We start from the raw sequence: 14,578 nt of genomic DNA on the forward strand, positions 1-14,578 counted from the left end.
CTGATGGATCGCTAGCTGGACCTCATCGATCGTTAATGGCTCAACAAGTGATTGGCGTTGCAAGGGATCTAGTTGTGGGATTGGCCAGCTATTTAGGTAATCCTGCAATGGTCGCCCCTTTTGTCTCTCCCTCGATACAGGGCTCTGTAGTAACTGAAGAAGGCTATGTTATGTCAATCTGTGTAGTAAGGATGACTCCAGTCTGGGTTTTAGTAGTGCTCAGTGGCCTTCTATCCCTTTCCGTGTGCATTAGCCAGGCCATTACCCTCCCTGCCCTTTACCCCTCTGCATGCTGCCTGGCAATATGTTCTGCGTAGTTCATTTTTCCCAGTCTGTCCACTAGTGCCCTATGTTCAGCCCTGAGGGCAGATAACTGTGCCCGCTCCTGCCTGTATCTCCATTTGGTGTCTAGTATCTTTCCTGTCTATAAGTGCACATCGTAATGTGAGCTTCACCCCATAGTCACTCTTAATGTACAAGCCCTGCATGACCACCATAAAGTAGTTCCACTCCACCTCTCTATCAGCTGTAGTTTTCAGCAAAGTACTAGGTGACTTGCATGCCCACAGTCTCACAAAATGTGTTGTCATGTAGGGCCCTGTGTGTGCAGGAATAGGCCACGTTACATCGCATGCGTTTACAACGCATGCCATTACAACGACCGAGTTGTTACATCGCATACCATTACAACGCAAGTCGTTACAACGACTTGCTGTAGGGGAGGCACTGGATGTTGGAATAGTATAATTTACTGTTTGAAATCCAGTCTGTGCAACAGTAGGGAATGTGTTGGATTTTAAATCCAACACCTTCTCTCCCCTACAGCAAGTCATTGTAACGACTTGCGTTGTAATGGTATGCGATGTAACAACGCAGTTGTTGTAATGACCACGTTGTAATGGCATGCGTTGTATCGCATGTGTGGTAAATTACGTTTAGCATATGCAGCCTCCAGGTGGGGAACAATGCATGCCGCCGACCCCAGTATATCATCATCTTAAGGGGTCTATGGTCAGAGGTCATGCTGCCTAAGTACTCGGTAGATGCGACGAATAGGACCATACTTGAGTTGCAGAGGAGGAGGTCTATTCTCGTGTGTAGTCGGTGGGCAGGGGGAAAAATGAATATTCCCTTGTGAGGAGATGCATGGAATGCCATATGCCATGAAGAGTTGGTGTTCCAACCAATCCGCAAACGTGCATACGCCGCGGACCACAGGGGCTCTACCCAGTTGGGGGTTGAGGGGTAGAGCTGCCCATAGTGGTGTTATGTACACAGTTAAAATCTCCACCGCATAAAGTTGATGCATTTAAGTCTTGTACCATTGTGAGGTTCAGGGCCTCTAGAAATTGTATTTGTCCATTATTATGGGCATACAGCACTACAAGTACAATGGGGGCGCCATCCAGCCTCTGCTCCACCAACACATAGAGCCCTTCGGTCCCACGATTTTGCGCATGATTGCCAGTGGAGCTATAGGTGCCACTGACTAAGAGTACCCTTCTAGTATAGGCCAAATAAGAGGTGCCAACAAGCTGGCCCCTCCACTGGTGGTGTTGCTTAAGGAGCTCCGTTGCTCTCATGCGCACTTCTTTTAAGCTGGCTAAATTAATTTGCCGACTTCCCAAGTAAGAGTACTCCTTTTTTTGGCGTCCCAGGTCAGTATGAAACTGGAACCCTGTGGATGCATAGACTCTGGCTGATTCCGTTTATAGAGAAAATCCACCCCATGATTTGTTGTTTCAAGAACAAGATTTCTGTAAAGGATGGTAACCACTGGTGAACTACGTCTTGGCTGGACAGTATAGTTGTGTGCCTTCTGTGTCTTTACAACTGTTTTCAAAATAACTCTGTGGAGACAGTGGCCGACATATGCTTGTTATTATTGAAGCTGCTCGGATTGACTTTTGTTCTGATTTTTCAGATGTTATGTTATGTTATGTGAATTTGTAGAGCGCTGCTAATCACCCGTGAGGGTATCCAGGCGCTGAGTAGGGCAGACCTGAGGGGTAGAGGAGATAATGATAGTTAAGTCTGGAAGAGCCATGTCTTGAGGTGGCCCATCTGTAAAATGCCAACATGTTACAAATGGGGTTTTGTTTGAAAGTAAGGACAGGGCAAACGCATTACAAGTGTGTATTGCATACTTTGGTAATAGTGGAAGCAGCCATATCTTTATAGGAATTTGATAAATCAGGCAGAGCAAAAGAAACAAATTAACACTTCTTTTAGTTCAAAAGATTTTTATTAGACAAATAAAGGTGTCAATACATAAGAAAAACTAAAACATAGCTTCAGTATGAGAGAGAGAGTAAAACATGGCGATGGAAATATACATTGAATTAGAAGATAACAAATAATTGAGGCTATATAACAAAAAGCAGTACTGGAAATATTATGCAATAAAATGGATTATAAAAAAAAAATGCAAAGGAACAAAAAGGTCAATCAAGGAGGCTTAGAGACCTCTTGCTGAATGGGAGGCAAATGAGAGGAACGTTTAGCACAAATATCTAGGTACAGGGTCACAGGAAGCCATAAGTCATGTCGCTTTGTAGCCAGACTAAGAGGGTATACGAAAACAGTATCTAGTCTATGATTGTGACATACATTGTACCACCATGCTCTGAAAGAAATATTAGTGAAATTTTTCCAATTAACAGTAATTTGCTGGAATGCAACAGCTAACAACAAGTCAACAATTTGCGTATTAAAATCAGTATCTGCCCAACAAGGAGAAAGACTCCCTAAAAAAATATTAACATAGGAGAAGGGGGATGCAATATGAAATATGGCATTAATTTGGGCCCAAACTTGTTTCCAAAAATTGTGCGTAACAGCACAAGAAAAAAGCATGTGAAAAAGAGTAGCCTTAGGTGTCGAACAAGACCAACAAAGATCAGGGACTGAAGAAAACCTCTTATTCAACATATGGGGTGAAAAGAGAAGTCTGTTATAAATAAAAAAAAGGATTTGTGTGAGAGAAGCAGCCCTAGATGACTTGCGGAGCTTGGTCCACAGTTTATCCCAAAGAGAAATGGGCCAAGAAATGGCAAAGTCAGACTCCCATTGTTCCTCTACCTTGGATTTTGGCCTAGGAGTGAGAGTCTTTTGAAATGAGTGGTAAATTGAGGAGGCTGTGGGATGGGTACGCAGCAAGGAATGGAGCTGCAAGGTAGGATTGGGAGGGTCAGGGTGGATGGGAGAATTAGAGAGATGGGCATAAGTGGACATAACTGCGATCTTAAGCGTGAGATATTTACGGGCAAAAGAAAGAGGAAGATTGAAATTTTGGCTAAGAACGGAGAAAGGTAAGAAATCGGAACCAGAAAAGAGTTGAGATACCCAGATCAAACCCTTTTGTCTCCAAGATTTCCAATAAAAGGGCTTGTGGTTGATGAGGATACTGTTATTATACCAAATAGTGGTATTGAGAAATTCGGCTACAGAGGAAGGAGGGCCTGGGGAAGTGGAAAGAAGTAGTTTGGTAGTAAACTTATGGATGGGAGTGGAGGTAAACTGGGGCTTTCGGGAAAAAGAGAGATATTCAGCGAAAGTAAAAGGGGATAAAGAAAGACGTTCAATGACAACCCATAAGGGGGAAGACTCAGCAGGGTCTCGCAACCAAAGGGAAGCTTGCTGCAAAAGGAATGCCTTGTGATAAGTGGGAAAATCTGGAAAGTTGACCCCACCCTCTGATTTGGGAAGTCGCAATCTGAGCAAGGACATGCGTGCTTTTTTGCCGGACCAAAGGAATAAAGAGAGAATAGTATTGATTTTCCTAAAAAATTTAGTAGGGATAGGAACTAGAATATTGGAGATGATGTAAAGGACTATTGGGGAGAGCATCATTTTAATCGTGTCGAGGCGACCCCACCAGGAAAGGTAAAGCGGGTGCCATCTAGAAGTGAGGTCGGACAGTTTCTGGGTACATTTATTAAGGCATAACGATACAGTATCAGGAAGGGAGGGAGTAATGTGCAAACCAAGATATTTGATATGTGCGGGACTCCAAGTAAAATTGGACGCCGCAAAATCAGGTTTAACAGTAAATTTTGTAAGGGGTAAAATTTCACATTTGTCATTGTTCAACTTATAACCAGAAATCTGGGAGTATTCATGAACTTCAGCCAGAAATGCGGGAATAGAAGTGACGGGATTGGACATAAAGAGTAGGATATCATCTGCATAAGCAGCAAGTTTGACGTTTGTTTGGGAAATTTGGAAGCCATGCAAGTTAGGATTCTGACGGAGTTTTGAGAGAAAGGGTTCTAAGGCCAGGTTAAAAAGGAAGGGGGAAAGGGGGCAGCCCTGACGAACTCCTCTGCCTAAATTAAAAAAAGAAGAGACTAGGCCATTAGCACAAACCGCCGCTCTGGGACTGGAATAAAGGAAGGAAATGAAGGAGATAAAATTAGGACCAAACCCAAACCATTTGAGGGCGGAAAAAAGGAAAGTCCATTCTACTCTATCAAACGCTTTTTCTGCGTCTAAAGCAATTGCTGCAAGCGAATCCTGGAACCGTGGGGATTTGGACAGGACATTAAACAGAAGTCTAGTATTATCTGTGATGAAACGGCCTTTAACAAATCCAGATTGTTCAGGGCCCAACAATTCAGGAAGAAAGGGGTCCAATCTTATGGCAAGGGATTTAGCATATATCTTGTAATCAATGTTAACCAAAGAGATTGGTCTATAGTTCTTACAATACTGGGTATCTTTCCCTTCTTTGGGTATAACACAAATGTGGGTGTCTGAGAATGTGCCAGAGGAAGTGCCACTAAGTATGAAAGAATCAATAAGGGAGTGCAGTCTGGGTAATAGTAATTTAGAAAAGTGCAGATAAAATTCAACTGTGAACCCGTCCGGGCCCGGGGCTTTGTCCTTCTTGAGTGACTGAAGTGCGGTATGTAATTCACAGCTAGAAATGGGTAATTCAAGAACGGATAGATCAACAGTGAAATTGGGAGGTGCCTGAATGCTGGAGAAAAAAGTAGCAAGAGAATGGGCAGTAGGGTGAGTTTCAGAAGAGTAGAGTGTGGAGTAAAAACTGGAAAATTCCTCTAAAATGTCAACATCCGTATGCTTTAAAACAGAATTAACATCATAAACAGACTCAATATTCAATTTATTTTGCTTGACTCTTAAGTAATTAGCTAAAACCTTCCCCGCTTTGTTCTTACCCCCATAACATTTTGAACTGGATTTCAACAAGTATAACGAAGCATCATCAGTGGATTGTTTGTTAAATTGCATCTTGGCATCAATGAGAGCAGTCAAACTTTCCTGCGAATGGGAAATATAAAAAGAATGTTCTAATTTTTTAATCGTAAGAAGAAGATCGCTAGTACGTTTGCGAGCAGTCTTACGTTTTCTAGCCACATGACCAATGATGAAACCCCTGGCTGCAGCCTTGTAAGCGTCCCAAATAGCGTGTTTGGGCAAAGTGGGTGTATCATTAATGGCAAAAAAATCTGTGGTGGATTTAACAAAGGAAGTGGTAAATTTGGGGTCAAGAACTAAAGTATTATTAAAACGCCACCTTTTTGGCCCAGTGGGCTTGGGTAAAATGTCAATGTTAATCAAAACAGGAGCGTGATCAGAAAACAAGATGGGGCCAATATCAGCATGGGTGAGGGATTGAGAAATATGATGGGAAAGAAAGATGTATTCGATGCGTGATTGTGATTGGTGGGTCGGGGAGTAAAAGGTAAACTCTTTAGAAGTAGGGTTACAGAGACGCCAAGCATCAATGAGTTTGTGTTGGAATATCGCTTGAGCAAAGAGCTTATGAGACTTATTAGGGATAAAAGATGCTTTAGAGTGTCTATCTAAAAATGGATCAAAGGGTAGATTGCAATCTCCTGCCATAATAAAATTATCATCAATGTATTCAGTAATACGAGAGGCCATTGTGCGCCAAAAGGTGGGGTCACCACCAGTAGGTGCGTAAATATTGAGAAGGGAGATGGGGATGCCCTTCGAGGAAAGTTTGACATACAACCATCTACCTTCGGGATCTGACTCAGAAATCAAGAGCGAGTGAGAGAGAGATTTGCGAACTAATACAACTACACCATTTCTCTTACCATCACCGGGAGCCGAAAACACAACACCTACCCATCCCCTTCTGAGCTTAGCAGCTTCAATATCAGACAAATGGGTTTCTTGCAAGAAGGCAATGTCTACATTCAGTTTGGCTAAGTGAGAGAGAATTTTTTGTCTCTTGATGGGAGAATGAAGACCTTTAACGTTCCAAGAAACAATACGCACTGACATTAAGGATTAAAAGAAGAGTAATGCAAAGAAAAAATAAAACAACAAGAGAAAGCCTCACGGAAAGTAAGAACGTAGGTAAAAGAAAAAAAGAAATGAGGATAGAGAAGAGGTAGAATGAACAAGAGAAAGAGAAGTAAAAGAAGACTCAGAGATGTCATAAAAATAGAAAAAAGCCAAGGAAATACTGAGAACGGTGAGAGAATACAGTAAAGTCCAGAGAGACTGGTAAGTAAGGTCCGAAGGGAAATAAAATATGTAAAGAGAAAGAAGCATGACCAAGGGAACCAATAAGCAATGGAGAGAAGAAAGGAGAAAAAGAGAGAAGAAGAAAAAAGCAGCGAAGAAGGTAATAACACCAATAAACCTGAAAATATTAAGGGAGAGAACAAAGTAAGGAAATACAAAACAAGGACAAACATGTCAAAAAAGGGATGGAGAGTACTTACGGAGGGTAGCAAAGGAAAAATACGATCAGGAACAAGGACAAGCGAAAACGTACGTGGAGGCGAGGGGAGGGAGGTAGGGCCAACTGGAGAAGGCAGGACACTCGGGGTCAGTGAGACGTCCAACCAGAGAAACAAGACGGAACGCAAAACATTGATCTGTGAAGGAAGAAAAATAACAAAGTTAGGCGACGGCATACGACAAAGGCACAAAACAAGCAAAGAATAGGATATACTAAGGAACCAAAACTTCAATAACAAAGGCTAAAATGGAAAACATAAGCTCGCCAAGAGAACATGAGAACTTAAGAGCAGTTGAACATGAAAAACAGCAAACATAACAAGCTGGAGTATCAAAGTACATCTTCAGAAAAAGTCACGGTGGGAGAGAAGAGGAAGGACCAGAGAGCTCCATATCAGCCTGGCCGCAGGAATTCAGGAAACTCCGAAGTCGTGTAGGATCCTCATATGTCGTAGTCTTATTATTGTAGGTGACTTTAAATAGGCAAGGATGGAAAAGACCATATCTGGCACCAATGGAGCGAAGGTCAGGTCTCATGTCCAAGAAGGCCTTGCGACGATTTGCAGTGGTTCTGGCGTAATCCTGTGCAAAGAACGAGGTGGAACCCGACCATGTAAGACGAGGAGAGGCTCTGGCTGCTGAGAGAACTTTCAACAAGTCTGTGTATTCTAGAAAATACATTATTACACCTCTGGCACGGAAAGAGAGGAGGAAGCTCGACCAAGCCTGTGAGCAAGTTGGATATTGAGTGAGGTATCTTCAGGCAAGTGCAAAAGCTTAGGAAGAAAAGACTTGAAGAAATTGATGGGATCACTCCCCTCACAACCTTCCACCAGGCCATAGAGGTGGAGATTATTGCGTCTGTTTCGGTTTTCAAGGTCCTCTACCTGCTTCTGGAGAGAAGAGATCTGCGCATGCATATGAGAGACCTTGGTTGCAGAGTCCTGAAGAGAGGAGACATCTCACTCCACCGATGACACTCTTTCATCCATCAAAGCCCAGTTGTCAGTGAGAATCTGCAACTTAGCATTGGTTTCTTCCATGTAGGGGCGCAAGACCCGTATCTCTTCAAGGAGTAACTCCATCGAAATGGCCGAAGAGGACTTAGGAGGTGAAGGTGGATCTTTTTTTAACCCCTTAGGAGTCATTTTTACTGAAGGCTGTGAAGAGGCTTCCATGTTCGGCGTCGTCTCAGTAGTAGGGAGAGATTGAGAGGCTTCCAAATGAGCCAGTGCCGTGAACAGCTTGGAGTTTTTAATATAGTTACGTTTTTGAACCTTACTGGAGCAGTCCGCCATCAACACGCCTGTGGAGCGCAAGCTCACTAAGAACACACTGCCAGACTGGAGATGAAAACGGGCACTTTACGAGATCCAGAAAACGTGGAGAATAAAAGAAGTGCAGTAAAAGAGCTTTGTATCAGAGGCGTTTTAACAGAAAAATATGCCAGGCCAAAACACAAGAGTCATAAATACCAATGAGCCAGGAGACATAGATTGGAGTCTTAAAATGGCCGCCAGGTTTGAGGAGAGCAGAAAATGCCAGTTAAATCTATGAAGAATGCCATAATGAATAGAAAAAAGTCACCTTGAAATGAAGGCCTGTTTCATCTGTGCCTCAGGGAGTGCTGGGAACACTGCAATATAAACGAGGCAGCCGGGAATCCAATGCGCGGTAAAACGCGCTGCTGAGGGGATCGCGGGCGAAAATAAACAAAATGGCGGTCGCGGCCGATGTAGAGCCGCGACCGGAGACATAAAAGGCTGCAGGATCCAAAATAACTTTGCCGCAGCGCCGGAAATGAACTCAAAACGCGCCCGGCATCCTCCGTCACCGAAGGCTTCCCTCCATTGCTCGGAGTAGAAGCGCGAACCGCCGGTGAGCTCTGGTGTAGACGGAGCTCCTACACCAACGCCGCCATCCTCCACGGGCGCCTAGCCACGCCCCGAAATTAACACTTCTTCACTATCATTATCACACGGGTACACAGCTTTCCTGGGTTATCTTTTTGATTTTGTTATGTCTCCAGCAAAAAGTTTAGCTAGTCAGTGGTAGAACTCTTAAGCTATACTGCTGTAATGAGTGTGCAGTGGCAGTGATTTAAGTAGTTCAATCCTAAATCCGTCGATGCATTATTTCTTGTACTTCCCAAATTTTCCTTTATCTCTTGCATGGTCTCCTTATTGAATAAATGTGGGTGTCCCCTAAATTCTCTATACCGAATCACCAGAGGCGTTTACTTTTAATAGAAAACCATAGTAACTTCAAGGCACCCAGGGTAGCTAGTATCAGCTATTGGGTCATTGTTGAGTACCAATGTAACTTGGCTCACAATTATATCCAATAATACACACTTTGGAGGAACCTGCTTTCTGTTACCTACAGCATTTGTAAGTTGTGCATTTATTTATTTTTTATTTATTGACCTAAAATTGTGTAAAGTTCACTTCACGTTTGAAAATTGCTTAAAAATCTATAAAGCTAACATTTACAATACCAGAGCATACAGTAAATTAAATGTTTCAGTTACAGTGGTTATGCTACTCTAAATGAACATTGTTTTTAATAGTAACGTCCTATGAATATGAAGAACAGGACACATAAAATCAATTTGTATCTAGTCAGTTGTGTCCGTGCTGGAAATTACTTAGTTGTTTACCCTTCCCACTCAAGGAATAAAGCATAGCTTAAACCTGGATAGATGCATTACTGTATGGTTTCAAAAACATGAACAATTACTAGTCTAAACAATATTGTTATAACGTTCTGTACCAGGGGGAATAGCTAAAAGTAACCTGGCTCTTTTAATGTTAGTTCAAGCTATTCTTGCTAGTCCATTAGTTCTCTAATGACAGAATATCATTGTCAGGGTAAAATGATCACTTTAAAAATCCACTTAACATACTTCGAAGAGTGCTTCGTATCTAGAAACATGAGTTTTCTTTAAGACGACTCGCTTACATGAGTAGTTGCCAGTCAACTGCTTCTGTTCTGTTTGAGTAATAAGGACCACGTCATAGGTGACCAGCAACTTTGGGCTAGACAGTCCTTTGAGCATGTAATCTTGTTTTATCAGCATCACATGCCGCTTATTATCATTAAGGGTTCAGTTCAATAAAGCATAACCTTATAGTTTGTTCTTCCCTCAAGATTACTAGGCATATGTTAGCTAGAATACCTTTTTTGGTTATGAGTAACGTTTAATGAAACCACTTTGCTGTATTGTACTAGCCTCAGTCTTTACCCACTTTAGCTTTCCACAATGGTGGCTTTAGCCTTTCTTTTCTGGTATAAATTATTTATTATTGGAATGACCATGAGGGCTCCATCTCTTCTAATTCTCCTCATTCAGCTCACTTGCAGAAAATAGGCTAAAGAGCTCAGTTTACTATAGAGTGTAATTTGAGTTTAGTAATATGAAAGACATCTGTATTTGCTCATAAAAAATTATTTATGGTGGTTTATTTTACACATAATGAAGGCACGTCTAAAGTTAGATGGCAATGGTCCATGGTGGGGGAGTCTGGGGCAGTGCACTCAGAGGTCGGAGACCTCTAGCTCCAGAATGGGGACCATGCTGAATTAACATCAACATCCCACAAGCCAATATGGCCACTGCTTACTCTCGGCATCTGCTTCAAGGTTTATGCTAGTTTTACAAGTGCTAAATTTGTTAGTGATGGAAAAAGTTTCTCCAAGATGTGTTACCATGTGCCTGAAATAATCGTCTGATTATTTTAGGATATGATTTCGACTTTGGCAGACACAGTAAAGGCACTCAAGATGCCCGAGGACCTTATGTCCACCACCCTGCCTTTACTCTGCCTGCCAGCCCTGTGGTGAACTTTCTGGGTTTGTATGAATTGCTGTCACAGTGGCTCATACAAAGCCATTTAAAAGTTTGATGTTTGTCTGTCATTGGTAACGGATACTCGCGCTAAACTTTAAAAAAGTTTTTTTATTGGCAGAACAAACTCCAAAAATGAGAGTTTGTTGATGGAAAATAAAAAAAACGAAAATGCCCGACAACATGGGAGCTTTCCCCAATGGTGTGGGGTTAATTTTTTTATTTTTACTATTCCTTACTTCCTGAAAATTCCTGGCGCTGACAGGCAGTAAAAAAACAGCCATCCGACTGCCCACTCTAAATAGGCATACGGTTGGACGGTTTACCTTAATTGCCCATACTCCCTTGGGTTGTGTGGAAAGGTTTACATTAATGGAGTAAGTTGTTTCCATCAGCGTAAACCTGGTGGTCTGTCTGACTCTAAACCGGCAGGCAGACCAAGAGATTGCCGACCTGGTTACTCCATCGCCATTACAATAGAGTAGGCCTATATATCTATATTGTAGACTCTAAGCTAACCTTCCTCTGCCAACTTTTTATAGATTTATAAGGACATAAGAGTAGCTTATCCCTTTTCTGCTAAGCCACTATTTTCTTTAGGAATGGCAGAAAATGTGCACATTTCAGCAAACTCCAAATGATCGGAGGACATATTGGCAGTGTAAGCCATCGTAGGATTTTCTGTTTCTGCAGAAATTACTATGTTTTATGGAACTTCAAGACCTCAACGTTTTGCCGTCTGAATAATTATATCGATTAATTAAATTGGTTACATTTGCAAGGAACTATTATGATTTCCCTTTAATTATTTTGTCACATCTAATACTGTTTGTTCAGGTAAATCAAACTTTTTTGTCCTAACCGAATATTTTTAATGTGTTTATTTTAATTTGTTTTATCAGGGGCTGCATACCCTGCAGAATTTAAAGGAATTAAATCTCGCTGGAAACGTAATAAGTATAATCGGTAAGTTATTGTAATGTAATATAAAATATTGTCAAATCTGCACATTGTTAAGAAATCTATGTGAACCCAGCCTAACGATTGCCAGTAGCCATCCTTATTCGGTTAGGTTTCAGAGGGTCTTGATGTTTTACTAAATATTTTCAGTTTTGTGCATAGGAATATTGATTAATAACAAATTAACGCTTGATACATATTAAGACTGAGAATCCTTGAATGTTTCCTTTATAGTGCAAAACATGATGTTACCTGTTACTGTGTGTTGGAAATGGCCCTTTTTGCAGGGTTATCCTCAGACTTTTTGCTTTTTCCTCCTATTTTTTTCCTGACCTTTTTGTGTTGGTTTTAGGACTCTGGGAACTTTACCACTGCTAATCAGTGCTAAAGTGCATATGCTCTCTGTGTAAATTGTGTTATGGATTGGTGTTTCCATGATTGTATGTTTGGTTTACTTGTCATTCCCTAGTAAAGTGCACTGAGTGTGCCAGGGCCTGTGAATCAAATGCTACTCGTGGGCCTGCAGCACGGATTGTGCCACCCACGTGAGTAGCCTGGAAAAGGTACCACAGACCTGCCATTGCAGAGTCTGCACGTAGTTTATAACTGCCGTGTCGACTTGGCCCGTGTACACACTGGTCAGTCCCTAACCTTTCCTTTTCTTACATGTCAGGCACCCCTAAGGTAGGCCCAAGGTACCCCTGTGTGCAGGGTGCAGTGTAAGCGAAAGGTAGGACATGCCCTGGTGTGTGTGGCATGTCCTGATAGTGAATTACAGTCAATTTCGTTTTTCACTATTGCAAGGCTTGAACACCAACAATTAGACCTAATCTGCTCAGACAAAAATCCTATATACTTCATGAGTGGAATTGGATTTTCTTCCTCAACAACAACCATTCACTTTTTTATAAGTATTGTCCCTACTCATAATTGCCTTATATTTTAATAATAAAAGAACCAACCTAGGAGTCAACAGTGTCTTAGGTTGGTTATTTTAATAATAAAATATAAGGCAATTATGAGTAGGGACAGTACTGAAAGTGAATGGTTGTTGTTGAGGAAGAAAATAAACTTCCAATCCCACTCATGAAGTAAATAGGATTTTTGCCTAAGCAGATTAGGTCTAATTGTTGGTGTTCATGACTTTGAGTGGAGGGCGACCTAATCTGATTGTTCCCTCTCTAGCTCCTTATTGTATAGAAGACTATTGCAAGGCTATCTGTTCCCCATAGGACAGAATGGGAAGTTTGTTTATAACATCTTATAAACATAACTGGCCCTAGGAACTAGGTAGGAAAATTAAGTTTATTCTGCCTGGACTCAGAATCTAAAGATGCATCTTTTAGGAAGGTTATTTGTACATTCTGTGTATGAAAATACCACTTTTAGAAAGTAGGTATTTTCTTGCTCAGTCATCCCGTGTGCCTCTGCTGGAATGTGGATTGCCTGTCTGGGTTTTGAATGACAGTAGGCTGGGGAGCAGGAGTGACTCCAGATAGTCTAGGTAGGGTCAGGAAAGGGCTTAATAGACCTGGGCTGTAATGGGGGAAGGGGGAGGAGATTTCCTTGCACCTCAAAGGGCCTGGTCTGCCTCTGACAATGCCATCTCCACCTCCTGCCAGGAACTCACGCCAGAGAAGGCAGAACTGGTTCTGGCTGGGCACAGACACTCTCTGCCTAAGAGATCAAAGGATTTTGGGATATACATATTGAGGCCCAGACCTTTAGAACTCTTTTGGATCAAGAAGACTGCCAAGAAGAAGAGCTGGAGAAGCTGTGAGGAGGAACTACCACTTTGCTGTGTGCTTTGCTGTGTTGGCCTGCAGTGGCTGCTTCTGTCTTGGGCAGTGTCAGGACTGGACTGGACTTTCTGCAGTCTACTTTTGTGAGTTTCTCCAAGGGCTTAAGGTAGAGCTTCCTCCCTGTTCAAGAAGTCTCAGGAACAGCAAAGACTTCAAGCTCTTCTGATCGCAGCACTGGGGACTGTGTGTTTTGTGCTGCAACAGAGGAAAAGCAACTCGATGACGTCTACGACGCCACTGCCGACTCCGTGTCCTGATGGCACCGCAGAGGGCGCTGCTGCAACGACGCACCGCGACCCTGGTCTCACCGATGACGCCTGCTGATGCCGCCACCGAGCCGCTGCTCGCACCGTGACCTGTGGGTACCGCACTCCACACCGACTTGCTTCACCACAACGCCTTGGCACCGCAGAGGGCACCGCTGCAACGCCGCACCATGACCCTGGTTTCACCGACGATGCCTGCTGACTCTGCCACCAAGTCACTGCTCGCACCGCGACCTGTGCGCACCGCACTCCGTACCGTCTCGCTTCACAACGATGCTTTGGCACCAGAGAGGGCACCGCGTCCACTCCGCACTGCGACCCTGGTCTCACCGACGCCGCCTGCTGATGCCGCCACAGAGCCGTTGCTCGCACCGCGACCTATGGGCACCGCACTCCGCACCGCCTCGCTTCTCAACGACACCTTGGCATCCCCGACGACGACGCTCCATGCCGAAATTGACGCCGCTGCTTGCACCGCGGTTCAAGGGCACCGCTCGTAACGTTACACGATGCACCGCCCTCATCCCGCACCACAGCCTTGGCCTACCGACGCCGGTGCCCTCGACTCCAGTTCGTCAGCCGACGACAGCACTTCAGCAACGACGACGACACTGCTTGCACCGTGACCTGCCAGCACCGTGACGAGCACCGCCTTCATCTCGCACCGTGACCCTGGTCTCACCGACGATGCCATCTGATGCCACCACCGAGCCGCTGCTCACACTGTGACCTGAGGACGCCGCACCGCTGCCCTTCGCACCACAGCACCCGACGCCTGCCGACGCCAGCGCTCCTGACTCCATCAGAGAGGAGGTCGACCTGCAACGCGTGTGACTTCGAGGACCCCGACGACTCCTGCACCGACCTCCGGATCCGATGCCTGCAGACGCCGTGTTTTCAGAAGCTCAGTGAGAGGTCATCAACGCCCTGCATTTCTAAAAGGTACTGTTTGCGGGTCT

At 43.6% G+C, this 14,578-nt stretch overlaps 1 protein-coding gene across 1 annotated transcript in view; it reads left to right on the top strand.

Annotated features, from left to right (window-relative positions):
* LRRC9 (leucine rich repeat containing 9) overlaps window positions 1-14,578 on the top strand; it is a 597,819-nt gene that overhangs the window by 131,603 nt on the left and 451,638 nt on the right. The window contains exon 5 of the mRNA XM_085626156.1: window positions 11,494-11,557. Coding sequence (XP_085482282.1) covers window positions 11,494-11,557 — 64 coding nt within the window. The remainder of the gene's footprint in view (window positions 1-11,493; window positions 11,558-14,578) is intronic.

Source organism: Triturus cristatus, chromosome 9, assembly GCF_964204655.1.
Source record: "Triturus cristatus chromosome 9, aTriCri1.1, whole genome shotgun sequence".
In the NCBI taxonomy this organism is placed as follows: domain Eukaryota; kingdom Metazoa; phylum Chordata; class Amphibia; order Caudata; family Salamandridae; genus Triturus; species Triturus cristatus.